Source organism: Nelusetta ayraudi, unplaced genomic scaffold (assembly GCF_046127955.1).
Source record: "Nelusetta ayraudi isolate G7.1 ecotype Tasmania unplaced genomic scaffold, CSIRO-AGI_Nayr_v1 ptg000110l, whole genome shotgun sequence".
NCBI classification, from domain to species: domain Eukaryota; kingdom Metazoa; phylum Chordata; class Actinopteri; order Tetraodontiformes; family Monacanthidae; genus Nelusetta; species Nelusetta ayraudi.
Window position 1 is genome coordinate 476,291 of NW_027466160.1, and position 17,971 is coordinate 494,261.

General features: G+C 50.8%; 3 protein-coding genes and 1 long non-coding RNA gene across 5 annotated transcripts; 2 read left to right on the forward strand and 2 right to left on the reverse strand.

Annotated features, from left to right (window-relative positions):
- Nucleotides 1-1,204: 1,204 nt before the first annotated feature.
- On the forward strand, nt 1,205-7,905 carry klhl15 (kelch-like family member 15). The gene is made up of 9 exons (XM_076049139.1): nt 1,205-1,292; nt 1,495-1,635; nt 1,779-1,917; nt 2,134-2,322; nt 2,568-2,792; nt 2,895-3,056; nt 3,138-3,347; nt 3,901-4,091; nt 4,669-7,905. Exons 2-9 carry the CDS (start codon nt 1,616-1,618, stop codon nt 5,450-5,452), a joined length of 1,920 nt encoding a protein of 639 aa, XP_075905254.1. The 5' UTR covers nt 1,205-1,292; nt 1,495-1,615; the 3' UTR covers nt 5,453-7,905.
- Nucleotides 7,585-9,319, reverse strand: LOC142903501 (uncharacterized). The gene is made up of 4 exons (XR_012929250.1): nt 9,171-9,319; nt 8,572-8,619; nt 8,017-8,158; nt 7,585-7,706 (listed from the first exon to the last, which is right to left on the reverse strand). It is a non-coding gene; the product is annotated as an uncharacterized LOC142903501 (long non-coding RNA).
- apoob (apolipoprotein O, b) lies at nt 8,978-13,934 on the forward strand. 2 transcript variants are annotated; one of them, XM_076049167.1, is made up of 9 exons: nt 8,978-9,134; nt 9,481-9,609; nt 9,881-10,003; nt 10,227-10,259; nt 11,549-11,603; nt 11,726-11,821; nt 12,101-12,192; nt 13,031-13,120; nt 13,219-13,934. In XM_076049167.1, exons 1-9 carry the CDS (start codon nt 9,117-9,119, stop codon nt 13,258-13,260), a joined length of 678 nt encoding a protein of 225 aa, XP_075905282.1. In that variant the 5' UTR covers nt 8,978-9,116; the 3' UTR covers nt 13,261-13,934. The 2 variants fall into 2 exon arrangements, with proteins under 2 accessions (XP_075905282.1, XP_075905281.1); XM_076049166.1 differs by having other exon boundaries at nt 9,062-9,134; nt 9,363-9,609.
- A 1,191-nt stretch (nt 13,935-15,125) lies between these two features.
- LOC142903444 (diamine acetyltransferase 1-like) lies at nt 15,126-17,527 on the reverse strand. Its single transcript, XM_076049064.1, has 6 exons — nt 17,259-17,527; nt 16,645-16,696; nt 16,313-16,402; nt 15,903-16,004; nt 15,773-15,813; nt 15,126-15,663 (listed from the first exon to the last, which is right to left on the reverse strand). The coding sequence occupies exons 1-6, from the start codon at nt 17,319-17,321 to the stop codon at nt 15,487-15,489; spliced, it is 525 nt and encodes a 174-aa protein (XP_075905179.1). The 5' UTR covers nt 17,322-17,527; the 3' UTR covers nt 15,126-15,486.
- Nucleotides 17,528-17,971: the final 444 nt, after the last annotated feature.

Sequence of the window (17,971 nt, forward strand, 5' to 3'; positions counted from 1 at the left end):
CAGACCGGCAACTGAGTTCGCTGAGGAATATTGACTGTGCACTCTTGAAGTGCGTGCCTTAGGTTTTTAAATGGAGCTTCCAGATTACCAACTAGCATTGCTTATTAGCTTCAGGCATCACGGTTGTGTGTGTGTGTGTGTGTGTGTGTGTGTGTGTGTGTGTGTGTGTGTGTGTGTGTGTGTGTGTGTGTGTGTGTGTGTGTGTGTGTGCACCGCTGTGATTGGTCCAAGTCCTTGTTTTGGGGGGTGTAAATGTGCCTCAGTCGCTCGGTGTAGCCTTCAGGGTCTCTGCTTCCATGACAACTTCATTAAGTACAACTAGTCGGTGTCGCGAACCACTTGTTGGTGCCGATGCTGCTTTGTAAAAGCAGTCAGAGCAAAAAGCAGAGGGTGAACAGGGTGAAGTGCTGATGCTGCTGCTGCTGCGGCGGTGTGTGCCGGTGATACTGTAGATTAACCTGCAAGCTGCCAGTGAGGTGCAGCTGCAGCTTTACACACAAGCTGTCGCTGTTTTTTCTTCTCGTTTAGCCCTAGCGAGATGAGCTGAGGTCGGGTCAGGCCGAGGACGGCAATCCGTGCTGGACACACACACACACACACATACACACACACACAGCAACATGTGGGCAGGTTCTGCCTGACAACAGGGAAACATCCACTCCTACATCTCGCGGCTGCGTTTAAGGATGTGTCAGTGATGTTGGATGCTTTCAAACATCAACACATCCGACTGTTGGCCAAAATACAACAAAAAGATGTCAGGTGTTCTTGGTGGTTGCAGACGCGTTGGCCCTCAACACAATGGAGTGTGTAGACCAGAGTTTGTGTCTTGGACTTTTGACTTGGGATGTCACCAGGTTGTGCCGAGATGTGTGCAAAAACACGTTAGAAACTTTGCACAGTTTCATTGTAAGCACATTAGGTCCTGGGTGTTTTTGCATGTGACGACCGCTTGATTTTATTTATCACACATGTGCAAAAAGTGGATGTAAACGCTTCCATTATTTCGTGGAACCGCGTGTTCAGTTTGTGGTTAAAATGATGGCTTTTCACCCCTGTTAAGTTGAGTGCAATGCATGCGGCACAGTTTTGTGACAGAGCCTGTAGTTTTGCTGCGGCAGCGACCTGCTCTCTGCTCCGTCTCCTCCTTTTCCTTCTCTTTCTCCTCCCCTGGCTCATGATTGGCCCTCTGCTTTCCCAACAGAACCAGGGAAACATAAACAAAGGAAATGCGTACGGCCCCATAGCGCTCAGCCGTCAAAGCCTGTGATCATTGGCCCAGGCTCCAAAAGGTAGGGATGAGTCCATTCCACAACACTGCACTGAGAACACACACACACACACACACACACACACACACTTGAAGATGAGATAATATTGCTTAAATGTGGCCAAACTCACGCTAACAAGCTGCCTGACCTCCAGTTGGCCTCTGTTTTTTTTTGTTCTCAGTTGAGTTTTTTTAATGCGCGCGCACGTCTCTGCCCCCTGCAGGCCTCGGTGTGTCACTGCTCAGTGGTCCAGGTGATTGACGCTGACAAACAGGGAGATTGTTAGCGTCCCACTGGACACAAGGGGCACTGTCCTCTGATTGGCTCGGACAACCCCCTCTGACATGCCCGTGGCCAATCAGAGGTGAGTGTGCTGCGTGCGTGCGTGTGTGTGTGTGTGGAGCAACACCTGCACCCAGAAGGTCGTGGGTCGGTGTCGTCCTCACTGAGGTTCCCCCTCGTTCCCCCTCTCACTGTTTGACTGTGTCTAACCCCCCTGCCCCCCAGGTGTGTTATGTCGGGGGCCGATGTGGAGGTGTACCTGTCGCAGGTGCACGATGGGAGCGTGTCATCGGGCTTCCGGGCGCTTTACGAGGAGCGCCTGCTGCTGGATGTCACGCTGCTGATCGAGGAGCATCACTTCCAGGTAAACTGCTTGCTGGCCAGGTTCTGTCAGGAGGCTGCAGACACAGGGCTAATTAGATTGCGATTGATCTCGACAGCCCGGGGGCCACTTGGAGTCCTCGGTAATAAACAAAGCAGTCCAAGAACTTGCAGTGCACCTGAATGGGCCTTGGTGGCAGACTGAACGTGTGGAGAGGCAGTGTGTGTGACAGAAGGTTGGTTTGTCGGCGTGCTGCAGGCCCACAAGGCTCTCCTGGCCACGCAGAGCGACTACTTCCGGGTGATGTTCACCGCTGACATGAGGGAGCGCGACCAGGACAAGATCCACATGAAGGGGCTGACGGCGGCCGGCTTCGGACACATCCTCCGCTTCATGTACTACGGCTCGCTGGAGCTCAGCATGCCCACCGTCCAGGAGATCCTGCAGGTGAGCAGAGTCCAGCGGCTGAGGCTCCACGTCATGTTGTGTTGAAGCAGCACTGACCCTCCTTCTTCACTTCCTCACCCTCCTCCTCCTCCTCTTATTACTCATCTATTCCTCCACCTCCTCTTCCTCGCCGTCCTCCTCCTTCACATCTTCTCCTTATTCTACTCCCCTTCCACCTCCTCTTCCTCCATCTTCTTCTCCTCTCCTTCCTCCCCTTTCTCCCCCACCACCTCCTCCTCCCCCAGGCTGCCATGTACGTCCAGCTGACGGAGGCGGTGGAGTTCTGCTGCTCCTTCCTGCTGGCCAAGATCTGCCTGGAGAACTGTGCCGAGGTCATGAGGCTGCTGGAGGACTTCAGTGTGGGCGTGGAGGGCGTCCAGGAGCAGCTGGACAACTTCCTGCTGGACAACTTTGTCCCGCTCATGAGCCGCCCGGACTTCCTGTCCTACCTGGGCCTGGAGAGACTGCAGGTCCGCTGGCGGGCTGAAGGGGTCACTGCTGTGCATCTGCTGCTGCTGCTGCTGCTGACCGATGATCTTCTCCTCCTTCTCCTCCTCCTTCTCCTGCTGCAGGCGTACCTGAACAGCGATGCTCTGAGTCGCTTCCCGGAGATCGAGCTGTACGAGGCGGTGCAGGCGTGGCTGCGGCACGACCGCCGGCGCTGGAGGCACACCGACACCATCGTCCAGTCCGTCCGCTTCTGCCTCATGTCGCCGGCAGACATCTTTGAGAAGGTCGGCTCCTGCCTCCTGTCTCTCTCGAGGCCCCGCCCCCTTACTTCCCTCTCTGACTCCTCCTCCTCCTCCCGGTCCCAGGTGAAGACCTCCGAGTTCTACCGCTACTCCCGGCAGCTGAGGCAGGAGGTGGACCAGGCGCTCAGCTACTTCCACGACGTCAACCAGCAGCCCCTGGTGGAGACGCGGGCCAACCGCATCCGCTCGGTGCGGCCGCAGACGGCCGTCTTTAGGGGGATGATCGGCCACAGCATGGTCAACAGCAAGATCCTGCTGCTGCAGCGGCCCAAGGTCTGCACACCACACCTGACCTGACAGCCTTTATGTGTTTTCATCACGCTCGACTCGGCTCGACTTGGCTAGGCGAGGCTAGGCGAGGCTAGGCTAGGCTAGGCTAGGCTAGACCTGACCAGACCAGACCAGACCAGACCAGACCAGACCAGGCTCCACTGGGCTCAGCTCGGCTCGGCTCGGCTAGGCTAGACCAGGCTAGGCTAGACCAGACCAGACCAGACCAGGTTAGGCTCAGCTCGACTAGGCTAGGCTAGGCTAGGCTAGGCCATTTTTATTTCCAAAGCACTTAAAAACAAACCAATAAACAATAAAATTACCAAAAGAAAACACAAATAAATGGAAAACGAGACGAGACAAGACTGAAACTGAGAGAACTGAACCAGGTTTTGTTGTTTTTAATAAAAAGAGGTGAAATAAAGTGACAGTAGCAAGTCAAACAGAGTCTCAGTCTGAGTCGGAAGGTCAGGGAGGCCAAGTTTAGGTTCAGGTCATGTGACTTGTGTGTCCCCGTGGTCTCTGCCCCCTCCCTGCGCTCCCCCCGCCCCTCCAGGTGTGGTGGGAGCTGGAGGGGCCTCAGGTGCCGCTGCGGCCCGACTGCTTGGCCATCGTCAACAACTTTGCCTTCCTGCTGGGCGGCGAGGAGCTCGGCCCTGACGGAGAGTTCCACGCCTCCTCCAAGGTCTACCGCTACGACCCGCGGCAGAACTCCTGGCTGCGCATGGCCGACATGTCGGTGCCCAGGTGAGGAAAATTATAATCACAATTATTTTGATCAATATTGTAATCACAATGATTAATCATGATTATGCATTTTACTTGAGCTGACTCCTTGCTGAGAAACGCTTGATTACATCATCGTCATTACATTTATGGGATGTACTGTATGTTCAAGTGTGTGTGTATTACACACCCAGTGTGTAATAGTTGGAGATTTGAGAAGAAACAAGTGGTTTCACAAGTGGCATCAAGTGGTTACATTTTAGATTGCGCTGCTCTTTTGCTCTCCTGAGCTAGCTGGGCCTCGCTAGGCCTCGCTAGACCTGACTAGACCTCCCTAGGCCTCCCTGGGCCTCGCTAGACCTGGCTAGGCCTGGCTAGACCTCCCTAGACCTGGCTAGGCCTCGCTAGGCCTCGCTAGACCTGACTAGACCTCCCTAGACCTCCCTAGGCCTTGCCAGGCCTGGCTAGACCTGGCTAGACCTCACTAGACCTGGCTAGACCTGGCTAGGCCTGGCTAGACCTGGCTAGACCTCCCTAGGCCCCGCCCTGGCGATGCCCCGTCTCACTCTGACTCTGACTCTCACTCCCACTCCCGCAGGTCGGAGTTTGCGGTGGGGGTGATCGGGAAGTTCATCTACGCGGTGGCGGGCCGCACGCGGGACGAGACCTTCTACTCCACGGAGCGCTACGACATCACGGAGGACCGCTGGGAGTTTGTGGACCCCTACCCCGTCAACAAGTACGGCCACGAGGGCACCGTGCTCAACGGCAAGCTCTACATCACTGGCGGCATCACCTCCTCCTCCACCTCCAAGCAGGTGTGCGTCTTTGACCCGGGGCGGGGGGAGGGAGGCGGGGTCGGGGGAGGGGACCCCCACAGGACGCGCCCTAGTGGCGGCCGAGCGCCGCCGCCGCCGCCGGCACCGCCTGCGCCGCCGCCGGCCGGCACGCACCACCACGCCACCTGCTGGGAGAACAAGTCCAAGATGAACTACGCCCGCTGCTTCCACAAGATGATCTCGCACAACGGCAAGCTGTACGTGTTTGGCGGCGTGTGCGTGGTTCTGCGCGCCTCCTTCGAGTCGCAGGGCTGCCCCTCCACCGAGGTGTACGACCCGCACACCGACGACTGGACCATCCTGGCCTCCATGCCCATCGGCCGCAGCGGCCACGGCGTGGCCGTGCTGGAGCGCCAGATCATGGTGCTGGGCGGCCTGTGCTACAACGGACACTACAGCGACTCCATCCTGACCTTTGACCCCGAGGACAACAAGTGGAAGGAGGACGAGTATCCCCGGATGCCTTGCAAACTGGACGGCCTGCAGGTGTGCAGCCTGCACTTCCCTGAGTTTGTGCTGGAGCACGTGCGGCGCTGCAGCTGAGACGCGCACACGCTTGTGAGTGCGTGCGCACGCACGCGCACGCACGCACGCACACGCAAACACACACTTTCCTCTTTTTTTATGACGTGGAGAATCTGGGAACCTGGAGGAGGGTGTTTGCAGCAGTGCAGCGGCCCACCACCAGGGGGGGATCAGCTGTTCTCAGGTGAGACACCACCAGCCCCCTCCATCCTCTTCTCCTCCACTCCTCCCCCACCCTCCCAGCCCCCCCTCTTGCTCGGAGCGACTGGCCGCTGAGCGGCGAGGACGACGAGACAAAGCGAGCAGAAAGAAAGAAAGAAAGAAAGAAAGAAAGAAAGAAAGAACCAAGCGAAGGAAACAAAGAGGGAGACGCACACTCACACACACAAACAAAGAAATAACACTGCTGGTTGTTAATGTTTATTTTTTATTTGTGGGTTTTTTGGGGTTTTTTTTAGACAGAAGCACACTGGAAGCTTCAGGTTCACACACACACACACACACACACACACACACACACACACACACACGCACGCTGCAGCCGCTTCACCACAGGAAGTCACCCCAACCATTCATTCATAAAGCTCCCACACTGTTGAACTGTAGCCTCGCTCCACCAACCTACAACAAGCAAACGGGTCACTTCCTGTCTGCTTCTGTCACACTTCCTGTCCTGCCCTCACACTCCTGTTCTCACACTGTAGTCCATGTCTGTCATCTCCCTCCCTGCACTTTGTGGGCTGTGTTTGTTGCAGCACCTTATTAAACCCATGCCCCCCCCCAACCCTTCAAGACACAACTGGAAGCAGGAGCGATCAGAGGCCCTGCAGCCAGTCCCTGTTTGAGCCACACTGACACTCTTTATTCTCTTTATTTATTTCAATGCTGAATAATATTTATTCCAAGTGTTGAGTTCACTCGACAACCATGCGAGCGTAATAATTATGATTATTTTTAATTGTTATTTTTATTTCCGGTGGGGTTTCTGTGCCATATTGTGCCAGCTGTGTTGTTCACAGACATCAGTTACACCACACACATGCTCTCAAAACAGATCATTTGCTGCCTTTTCGTAGCGTTCCTCTGAAACCTTCGGGACCACAACAACTCCCCATCGTCACTCATTCACTGGGTCAAATGTCAGCGCCCTCTTGTGGTAACATCATTTATCTCCTTGATGCTGGCCGACGGTGTTTCCCAGAGATGCTTGTTGTGATTCTGCATCATCTCTGCTTATCCTGGTCTCTCTCCCTACTGTCGTGCTGGTTTCATTCAATGTTTGCTGCTATGAGAAGGGGGAGGAGCTTCCTGATTGACAGTCAAGCGTCCATCAGCGAGGTCTTCTGGTTTGTCTGCTTCTTTTCCTTCGTTTTCCACTGAAACACTGGCGACTCCTCAATACTTATCTTCCTTTTTGTCTCCGCAAGAGCCGACAAGCTGTGAAAAAGGGCTAGAACACACACACACACACACACACACACAGACACACACACTCTGCTGCACGTCTATTTAACTTATTTATTCTCTGGAGTATTGTGTCCACTGAGCTATGCAGTAAATTGTAGGATTATTTATTGTTTATTGTCATTTTTCTTGTTGAGGGATCAGACCATCCACACACACACACACACACACACACACACACACACACACAGAACAGGTATTTGCCGTCTCTTGTCTCTTTTGCTTTGTGCATTTGATTCCATGAAGCATCTCCACCAGTGGGCAGAGTGCCGGGCATTAACAAACCCAATCAGTGATGGAAAGAATCAGTGAAGATGTTTAATTCTCCGTCCTCATTCAATCGTGTGTGTGTGTGTGTGTGTGTGTGTGTGTGTGTGTGTGTGTGTGTGTGTGTGTGTGTGTGTGTGTGTGTGTGTGTGTGTGTGTGTGTGTGTGAAATATGAGATCAACCTCCAGCTGCATTTCTTCTCCGTGAGAGACCAAACGTTTCTCTCCTGTCAAACATCCTCAGCCTCCGTTCAAAGTCTCTCGGCTTCACAGCACTTCCTGCTTCCTTCCTCCTCCTCCTCCACCTCCACCCCCCCGCCGTTGCTCTTTTTTGTCATCGTGCTCACTCACTCACTCCTCTGGACTCTTCTGACACATTTTCTGCCGAACCTCTTGGAAACATTGACACGGTGGTTAGCCCTCCTGCTACTCCTCCTGCTCCTCCTCTTCCGTGGTGCTGCCGTTCCTCTTCACGTGGACCGACGGAGCGTCTCCATCCGTCTGGCCGCAGCTTCCCGTCACCTCCGTCCTGCTCGTCAGTCTATCAGTAGGGGAAAAAACAAAAGTAGAGGATTTAAAAAAAAGAACTGAAAAGTACCACGCTACTATGACTGTATCCGATAAAAGAAAGTAAAAAAAAGAAAAAAAAAATCAGATTACGTTGTCTCATAATCTGAGTAGAAGCTCTTTGGAAACGATTTGTAACTTCTTTCCAGAAATAAATGTTCATATTGGTCAAATTTCTTGTGTGTGTGTGTGTATATATTTAAAGATAACTATGACGATAAAATGCAGGGGTTTTTTTTTATATACTTAAAGTATGGACTAAGTCAGTGAAAAGTAGTGCACACATTGTAAAGAGGGCCGAACTGAACGAGAACGCTGCTCTATGCAGTGAAAACCATGACTCGGGTCAGAGGTCTGGAGCGCTGAGGCAGGGCTGGATGCGGTTACCGCTGCACTGCTGCCCTCCTGTGGCCACCTGCGATATTGCTGAGGCAAAAAAAGACACGGGGCCTATAAGGCGGAAAAAACGATATTGAAAAAATGCTTGAAGATGTTTTGGTGGGAGGCGTTGTTCGGACTTTTTGAAGCAAATCCAAATGGAAGATCGTCATCAATCTCTTTATTCATTCATTCATTCATTCATTCATCTTCTATACCCGCGTATTCCTATTCTGAGTCACGGGGGTCGGCTTGAGCCTATCCCAGCTGTTTTAGGGCGAAGGCAGGGGGACATCAATCTCTTTATGTTTCCCTAAATAAGAAGTATCAAAACTTGCCATATTTGTGATCACTAAAATATTTTCCTTCGTGATATTGATTTATCTTGTTTGCATTTGGTATTTCATTTCGTTAAATAAAGTCTTTAAAATATGCTGTATAATGTGAAATATATTTTTCACCCATTCAGCCGATTCGTTTCGCCGCGTTTGCTCAATCACCATCTGCGCCTGCGTAAAAGTCAGTGACTTCAAATGTGCCAGTTTAAATATCCCAGTGAGAGTCGTATTTTTTAGAATTTGTATGCTCCTACTGCAAATTAGATATATTTGAAAGGTATTTTTAACTAAAGATTATGTTTGTGAAAATATACCACAAGCATCAGTTAATTGCATAATAAAGGAGCGAGCTTTGTTCTCAGAGCTTTTCCAGACCCTTTTTCGCAGGAGTGAGACTTCTTTCGCTCTTTACTATCTCGGACATCCCATTTTGTGAATAATTTACAAACATGAACGTCAAGTTTACAAATATTTAAGTCAACAGACTGAGAAGTAAGATCGATACAAAAAAAAAAATTATGACAGCAATAATTTAATTTTCAGTGGTCTTCGTAAAAAATTAGACCTGCTGCGAGAACATTTTGGACAGGCGCAATTCGCGGACCTCATGTGAAGTCGTAACTGTCCACTCTGTCTTTCCGTAGGAAGTCGAAGCGTTGTTGGTGAAAATGTCACTCGGAAAGCTGGTAATTAGACTTTGTATATGTTACCGTCACACTCACTCGTTAAAGTAGAACTGTAACATAGCTAGCAGGTGTTAGCTTCAGCAGTGCTGCTCTCACACTGTTTGCTCAGGGAAGTATAACAAGCTGCTAAGCTAAAAGCTAACTGTCGTTTCGAGCGGTTAGCTGAGCTGATGCTGTAAAGAAACTTTACATGAGAATCATGTTTGTCGTTAACTGTGTGTTTTATAGCAACTGTCGTTGTGCAAGTGCGTGTAATTCAGAGTCCCAACCGACAGCAGACCAACAGTCTTTACCCTGAACTGACTGGCCGCCAATGAGTCTGCGTGTTCTGTCTGTGCTCCGCCAGGTGTCGCTGTGTGCCGCTGCTCCAGCTGTGACGGCCCTGCTGGGCGGCCCCGTCCTGGCTGCTGGTGGTGCTGCTGGTGGTGCTGCTGGGGCCAAGAGGAGCCCGGTGCCGGTTCTGACCCTGGATGAGGTGCGTTGGACCACAATAACAAGAGCCGGAAACTGGAGGTCTGGCAGCAACCTACCGACCATCAGAACTTCTTTACATTTTGACAATAAGTTAAAACTGTGAAGCATATTTTTATTCCCACCCTCTTCCCTTTGAGTCCAAAGAACGATGGTGGAAAAACTTGTGTGTGCAGTCAGCGTTGAAGAATTGATAATTTCCCAGGTGGCAATACTTTCTTTTTAAATGTATTTTCACACTCTGTGTCTGTGTGTGCAACTTGTTTGGGTTCCAGTTGCCCTCCTTGTACACAATGCCTGTGGCGGAGCCTCAGTGGGAGGAGTCAGAGGCAGGGCCTGTGGCAGAGGGCGTGGCCTCGCTCAGGATCTGGGCGGAGCCCTACACCTCCCAGTGCCAGGTGTGTTGGTTTCTCTCGCTCTCAGTGAGCAGGAAGCTGTGGTTCCTCTCCCCACATCACATGATGTCATGTTTACCATCAGCTGGCAGCAGCAACAGGAAGTCTGGCGGTCACATGAGCAGCTGACTGATGCAAACATCAGGTCGTTCTGACCCAGACTGTCAACTTCCTGTCATTTTGTTTGTTAAAAATCAAGAAAGTTTTTTTTTCTCTTTTTTTGCAGCAAGCGGGACAAAATGCAAAGGGCAAGCTGGAGGTGGGTCACACAAGTTCCATAACCCAGACCCAACAAAACTGACCTCAAACTAGAGATGCACCGATCCACTTTTTTCATTTCCGATACCGATATCTGAAGTTTAGTATCGGCCGATACCGATCCGATATGGATACAGAAAAACAGCATTGAATCACCTAACAAATTATGTCTTGTTGTTTAGAAAAAAAACTGTCTTTTTGTGCAAGGCAATGTCAGACTTCCCTCATTTTCTAAAAACAAATAAAATGATCCAGATGTACTGAAAAACTTATTTAATACTGTGTACCAGTACAGTAATTCAAAAATAAACAAATAGCTTCACTCGCTTGAATGGCAGATATTCAAGTAAACAGCAATCAGCTATAGTGTAGTGCACTTGTGCAAACAGAACTTTAACACCCATTACAAAACCAGCTGAATAACAGAATAGCTTCAATTGTTTTTTTCCCCACATGCAAACGGCATCACTCACTGCGCGCTGTGAGAGAAGTCCCTCGTTGACTACCAGCTGCATTGTATGTGCGACGCAGCCCACACCACGCGCTCCCATGTTGTCCTCTCATGTTGCTGGCATTGTCCCTCAGAGTCACATGGACTTTGCTCAACAGAATTTGCCACTTGACAAACATATCCTTCAGGCTAGCGGCAATTGCCTCGCTCATGTGTGACCCACGAAGGTTCGCTGCATTTAACATTGCACCGTGCGGAACGAAACTCTCATCCAGCCAGCGTGCTGTTAAACTCAAAAGCGACACGGGGGAAACGTCAGAGCTCCAGATATCGGTTGTCAAGCTAAACGCTTTGACATACTCGATGTCCTCCAGTGTGTGCATCGGAACATTAACGGTGCAGATATTGCACCTAGCCGTGGAGTTTGATGGCGGAGGTAATGTAAAGTAGTTCCAGACGGCAGATCCTTCCGCTCGCTCCACTTTGAAAACCGTTGGAAGTTGGGACATTTTCACTTCTGTTTGACTGAAACTCTCAGGAATCATGCTTGATTATTATATCAGAGAAATAGATGTAATATGTAATAAATTGATCACATGATTCAGTTAAACCCCCAGCAGTCAGCTTCAGTCTCGACTGGGCGTTTCCTCCTCCACTTAATGAACAGTTGTTGCATAATTCCCGGCCTTTCATAATGTTCTGTATGATCAGCTGATCAGCTGACAGACAGACAGACAGATGATGGTGTTATGTGAGGACAGGAGTTGAGGAGTTGTTTGCATCCTGTTTGATCTCTGCTTTCTGTCTGTGTGCGTCCACCGATGACCTTTGACCTGCAGCATGTCTACCAGACGGTGGAGCCCAGCGTCACCGCCGCCGTCGCCTCGGCGACAGGTGAGAGCAAAAGAATCCTCTCGCTGTAGAAAACATAAAAACAACAAAAATAACCCCCCTGCCCCCCCCCCCCCCCACACACACATACACACCCTCCTCTCTCCTCCCTCCTCCCCCTGCAGAAGTGTATCGCCTCCTCAGTGACCCCCCGCCCAACCTCTACCCCAGCGTCGCCGTGGTAACCTTCTCTGGGTTTCTGGGACTCTACCTGGCCAAAGGTGACACTGCCAACACACACACACACACACACACAGCAACCCACATTCAGTGGTGGTGAACAGCACTGGGCTGTAGCTGCTGCGGCTTTCACTTTAGCTTCTTCGCTCTTTATTGCTGTTGCTATTGTCTGTTCATCTTGAGAAATTATTTGAACTGTTTTTTTCTTTCAACAAATGAGAAAATTGCAGAGAATACAGCCTGTATGTATACAATATAGACTCGTCACATGACGATGATGATGATGATGATGATGATGATGAACCCTGTGTCTCTGTCAGGCTCCAGGGTGAAGCGTCTGCTGTTCCCAGTGGGACTGATGACCCTCAGCGCCTCCATGTTCTACCCTCAGCAGGCAGCCACACTGCTCAAGGTGTGTGTGTGTGTGTGTGTGTGTGTGTGTGTGTGTGTGTGTGTGTGTGTGTGTGTGTGTGTGTGTGTGTGTGTGTGTGTGCTCAGAGGTCTTTCCTCTCTTTCAATGGGACGTGGCTGAAATCAAAGTTACAGCGGTCAGCAGGAAACATCACTTCCTCTTCCCCTCGCAGACGCTGTCGCACACACACAGACACACACCCTGCCCCCTCTCTGTAATCGGGGCGTGCTGTTTCCTGCAGGAAGGGCTGGCTGTGAACACCAGCCAGCAATGAACTCAAGTGGAGCTGCAGCAGGAAACACACACACACACACACACACACACACACACACACACAGTTGTTGTCTCATCATGCAACTTGACTGTCCAGCAGCAGCAGTGAAACTCGGGAGGAAGCTCCCCAGGGTTGCTGTGACCTCCTCCTCTACCTCCCCCATCCTCCTCCTCCTCCTCCTCCGCCCTGCAACTCAGCTCATTAGAGTCTCCGTCATAGATGACGGCAAAGACAACACGGAGGCCCTGAGTCGTTTGGCAGAGGTCGTTGCCATGGTTGCAGAAAAATAAAGAACAAAGTGCGTTTGGAGGCAAAACAAAATTGTGCAACTCTAAAACCAAACGGTGACAGTCAATGAAACTCAGTGGCACCAAGACTGAAGACTGATGACAGAAGATTGAAGATTACAGACTGAAGATTGATGACTAAAAACTGATGACTCCGCCCCCAAAATGCTGCTGGAATCTTTGCGAGGCTCAAAGGATCAGACAACAGATCAGACTGAACCTGTTTGAAGTGGCGTCACATCTCAACACCTCCCCTCCCTCCTCCTCCCCCCTCCAGGTGAGTCGGGACCGGGCTAACACCTGGGCCCACCAGGGCCGCAGCAGCCTGGAGGCCCTCTGGAGGGAGCCCCCTTTTGGCAGGAAGAAAGTAAGACACGGCATCGCTGTCTTTGTAATCTGAGGGGGGTTTCTTTGATCATCGTTATTATTTCTGACTCGTGTTCTCTGTGTATCTTCCTGGTGCAGACGAAGGTGCAGCCAGAGAGCAGCAGCGACTCCACCAGCTGAACAACTCCACACTGCCCCCCTCCCCCTCCTCCCTGCCCCCACCTGCTTTATTTATCAGGGGACCAGCTGCTTCTTCTTTCACATCTGCTCTCTGCTTCTGCTTCCTGCGTGCCACAGGGCTGCAGTTTTTGCAAGCTCTCGACACAGCAACGCGGCACACTTCCTGTTTGTGCGGTGAAGACACCGCTGCGACGCGTCCTCACCAGAAACGAAACGGTGGAACTCCAGCCTTGGCAAAGACTGATGAGTCAGGAAAAGCTTCATCACTCTGGCCAACCCTTCACCAGGAATCCAGTAATCACACCAACAAGCTGTGCAGCAGAAACACTGACTTGACTGTTTGTCAGGATCAGGTGGAAGCTCTCCTTGTGTTTGTCACTCTGACGGAGGAGATTTTGCTGTCGTGACTCAGAGAAATTTACTCTCGTTTCTTGTTTAACTTGATATCTTTGTGCTGCAGTTTTAAAATGAATTGTTTGTTTGTCTTCATAATTTAACATCATGTTTTAATGATAATTATGCTGATCCACTCAGTTTCAGGGCCAAACTGTCTGTGTTCACCGTCCACGTCTGACTATTTTAATTGTAACCTAGTAATGAAGGGACACCATTGTTGATTATGGTCAAAGGATCCATAACAGGATTCCAAAAATAAAAAGACAGATATTTAAAAGTGTCGACAGAAAGGTACTTTTTTTCCCCAAAATGTATCTTTTAAATCCAAACGAGAAGCTTTTCCTCTCCAACGAGTCAACAGTGTAACGTAGAAGCTGCGAACCTGCGACTGTTTCAAGGGCGACACTTCACAAAAAAAAAAGTCAGAGAAACCAGCAGAGAGAGAAGTGTGGAAAACCCCGAGGAGGAAGGTGGGGGGATGAGGGGGCAGCTGCGCTCAGAAAGACTCACAGTCAACCTCACTGTCATCTTCATATCCACTTCATCATCTGTGTTTCTGCTGGGTCATCGGTTCAATTCAGTACATAGTGTTTGTGGGTGACCGGAGCAGCTCTTCTATCTATACCTCTAGATATCTATGTCTATATCAGTATATCTATGGCTGCGTCTATCGATGTGCTGTATGATTGTGGAGGATGGAATGATGGCATTGCTTCCCGAGCCGTGTTGTCGTCAAGACGGCACCAACTGAGACCAAGACGTGATCCAGACTGGAGAGCATCGAGACCGAGACCAGACCAAGACTTTATATATCAAAGAAAAATAACAAAACAGGAAAAAAATGACCAGTATCTTTTTTAAATTCAAGTTTGCTTCTAAATCAAACAGCAACATCTCTTTTCAGCAAGGTGTCTTTTAATAATTGATTTAATTCATTAACATTTTGCTGCTTTGCCAACTATTTTGAACCATTTAAAACAAAACAAAAAAAAACAGGTTCCTAAAACTCTTGTCTCACTCTGGGTGTCACAAACAGAGTGTCAAACGGCAGCAGCTGGCTTCTTATTATCGTGTCATTGTGGTGTTGGCTGAGTTTTGACTGGTCTGTCCGGTCCGACACTGAGACACAACCCAGTAAAAATGCCTCAGAGTCTGAGACAAGACCCTTAAAAAGTGGTCTGGAGACCAAGAGTGTGTGTGTGTGTGTGTGTTTTCCCAAACCGACCTCCTCTTCCCACTCAGACGGTGCGAGCGTCCCGTGAGCGACGCTCAGGTTCCCTACATTCCCGACATTCCCCAGTGTTTCCACTGGTCCCGTGCCGACCGCGGGATGAGCAACATGTGTTTCATGTTAAGCTGCAGCGCTCCCACAAAGAAAAAAAAAAAAAAAGCAGCTGGTTCTGGTGTTCTGACCTCAATCTGAGAGGACGGATCCAGATGGATGTGGAAAACAGACAGAACACCAGCAGTGATTAGTGATTCCCGTTTATTCAGTGAAGTCTTCCCTAAGACTCAAAATGCAACAACACACAAAACACACTCCTGTTTAGTTTTTTTTTCCCCCTTTCTCTCGTTCAAAGTGAAGTGAAGTGAAGTGAAGTGAGGGTGAATTTTAAAGAAAGAGATGAGAAGGTCAAACTAGGATTAGATTACATCAGATTACAGGTGGTTCCCTTTTACTGGAGCTGAACTGGGGCGACTGGGCCCTGACGTGGCTGCTGCTGCTGCTGCTGCTGCTGCTGGTGGTGCTGCTGCTGCTGGTGGTGGTGCTGCTGCTGCTGCTGCTGGAGGGGGCGGGGCTAGCTGCGGGGAGCCGCCCCGGGCCTCCTGTCATTCCTCAGCCGGAGTGGCCATCTTGGCCAGGCTGCTCTTGCTGAACTTGAAGAGCCGCCAGCCCTCCTCCTGTGACAGGTCCTCGGCGCCGCGCCGCTTGTAGAACTGGATGGACGGCTCGTTGTTCTCGGCCACGATGAACATCATGCCGGTGCAGCGCATCTGGATGGCCAGCTGGGAGGGGGAGACAGGGGGAGAGACGGGGGGCCAAGGTCAAGGAAGGTCAGCTTCCTCCCACCCAGACGCAGGTGCTTCTGCTTTTCCCATGTTTTTTGGTACTCACGTCGCTGAGGTGGCGCAGGATGTCGGAGCCGATGCCCAGTCCTGGAGGGAGGGGGAGGGGCGAGAAGAGAGGAGGTGAGATGAGGGAGGAGCTGCACAGCATGAAGAGAGTCAGAGGGTGGAGGTTGTACCTCTGTAGGGCTTCATCACGTAGAAGTCCTCCAGGTAGAGCTGCTTCCCCACCCAGGGGTCGTAGGTGAAGTAGTACATGGCGAAGCCCACCACCGCCGGCCCTGCAGGCACACAGTCAGTCATCAACCCCACAGTACTCACCACCACCCGCTGCTCTCTGGCAGGTGTGGACATGAACAAACTGAACTAAACCTCAAAGTTCACACGCATGTCAATATTTTCCCCTGCGAGATGCTTTCTGTAACTTCAGCCAATCCATGTTTTTGTAGTTGTCATAATGCAGACATGCTGCTGCAGGTGACGTCCCATGTTAGTGCAACTTGAAAGCGCAAGACGCAACATGCTTCTGTCTCCGCCCATTCCATACCGCCGCCGCCGCCGCCGCCGCTGTTGCTGCTGCTGCTGCTGCTGCTGCTGCCGGAGCTGCAGTTCTCTCCTGGGATCTCGGCGACAATGCAGTGGTAGAACGGGGTGGCGCCGAAGCCGTCCTCTAGGAGCTCTGTCAGGAAACACAGGCTGAGGTCAGAGAGCTGCAGGAGCAGGAGGTGGAGAAGGAGGAGGAGCAGGAAGAAGAGGAGGAAGAGACAGAGAAGGAGGGGCTAGAGCAGGAGGATGAGAAGGAAGAAGACGGGGAGGAGTAGGAGGGGAGCAGGAAGAAGAGAAGAAAGAGGAGGTGGAGAAGTAGGAGGAGCAGGAGGACGAGAAGCAGCAGGGGGAGGAGGACGAGAAGAAGATACTCACCTTTCTCAGTCAGCTTCACGTGGCTCTCCATCTCCTCATATTTAGCGAGTTCCTGATGAAAAACACACCAACAGGCTGCTGTCAATGAGTTGTTGCTGTTATTGTTCATAAAACCACAGTTCCCATGATCCTTAGCTGCATGCTACCTTGCTAACTGTGTATCAGCAGTGTCAGGTCAGCTTTGAGAGGCCGTGATAAGACCATCAGCAGGCACCAGCTGCTGCTGTGACTATATTTGGACACTCATGACGGCCAAACCGGAAGTGAGTTGCCCGCATCGAACTAGTCACCCGGAAATCCTGCGTGTCTTATTTTTCCTTCGTTTGTTCTTTCTTTCTGTTTTTTTTTTTTTTTTTTTTAAACCCTCTAGATATTTTCAACTTGACCCAACCCAGCCATCGACGTGACGTCAAACCTACGTCACTGACAGGTCAGCGAGGGGACAGAGGCTAAGTAGCCCAGACCGCAGTGTTTACGTCCCTATCAGGAAGTTCATTAAAAAATAAATAAATAAATAATAATAATAATAATAATAATAAACATCTTACACCCCCTCCTCTCCTCCCTCCCTACGTCCTCCACCACCATCTTCTCCTCCTCCTCCACTTCCTCACCTTTACCAGTCGTAATATATCTGACACGTCGCGGGGTTCAGCCTTCCGTAACTGATAGTCCATTTTCTTCTTTTGGCCTTCTTTCCTCTGGTTAGCAGACCTCTGAATGTGAATTGCTGGATAAGATATTTCTTCATTCGCTTCCGAGTGGCTATTCTCCCTCAGTCAGCCGCTGGTTCGGACGCGGAGGTCGAGACAAGAACATCCAGTAAGAGAGCACCCTGGGCCGGGCTGCTGCCGCTTCTCAACTGTCCCCCTCTTTGTTTACATCGCGGCGTTTTATACGGGGACTCGCGCTGCCCGCTGATTGGCTCCCCCGCCGCAGCTGCTCAGGTTTCCGGCCAATGGGCAGCGAAGGGGGGCCGGAACCTGGGTCATGTTTTGATGCTGTCAGATGTTCTTTGTTTCAAGGGGCGACGAAGGCAGAATTGTACCGCAGTAAATCTTCCCAAAGACTCGCTGACTCTCGTTAAACTGAACTTTATGATGTTCATTTTTTTCTTCAAAAACATCATTTTATTTTGGTCACTGGGTTTGAAAATGCATATTAAAATAAAACCACATGTGCACTTTACCCCACATTTGTTTTTAACTGTATAAGTACACGTAAACACACCAATGGAAATTTCCACCTCCAGTCTGGCAGCAGCAGCCTGGCCGCCTGGCAGCCTGGCAGCAGGGTCAGGTGAGGAGAACACGGACAGCAGCCCCCC

Bases quoted from the DNA above. Each gene is read 5' to 3' on its own strand.
- apoob (XM_076049166.1), top strand. From the start codon at position 9,448: ATGAGTCTGCGTGTTCTGTCTGTGCTCCGCCAGGTGTCGCTGTGTGCC. The intron at 11,822-12,100 runs GTGACACTGCCA...TGTCTCTGTCAG, and splicing joins GGGACTCTACCTGGCCAAAG to GCTCCAGGGTGAAGCGTCTG. The intron at 12,193-13,030 runs GTGTGTGTGTGT...TCCCCCCTCCAG, and splicing joins AGGCAGCCACACTGCTCAAG to GTGAGTCGGGACCGGGCTAA.
- klhl15 (XM_076049139.1), top strand. From the start codon at position 1,616: ATGCCCGTGGCCAATCAGAG. The intron at 1,636-1,778 runs GTGAGTGTGCTG...CCTGCCCCCCAG, and splicing joins ATGCCCGTGGCCAATCAGAG to GTGTGTTATGTCGGGGGCCG. The intron at 2,323-2,567 runs GTGAGCAGAGTC...CTCCTCCCCCAG, and splicing joins CCGTCCAGGAGATCCTGCAG to GCTGCCATGTACGTCCAGCT.
- LOC142903444 (XM_076049064.1), bottom strand. From the start codon at position 17,321: ATGGACTATCAGTTACGGAAGGCTGAACCCCGCGACGTGTCAGATATA. The intron at 16,005-16,312 runs GCAGCAGCAGCA...GTGTGCCTGCAG, and splicing joins CTGCAGCTCCGGCAGCAGCA to GGCCGGCGGTGGTGGGCTTC. The intron at 15,814-15,902 runs GTACAACCTCCA...CCCTCCCTCCAG, and splicing joins CGTGATGAAGCCCTACAGAG to GACTGGGCATCGGCTCCGAC.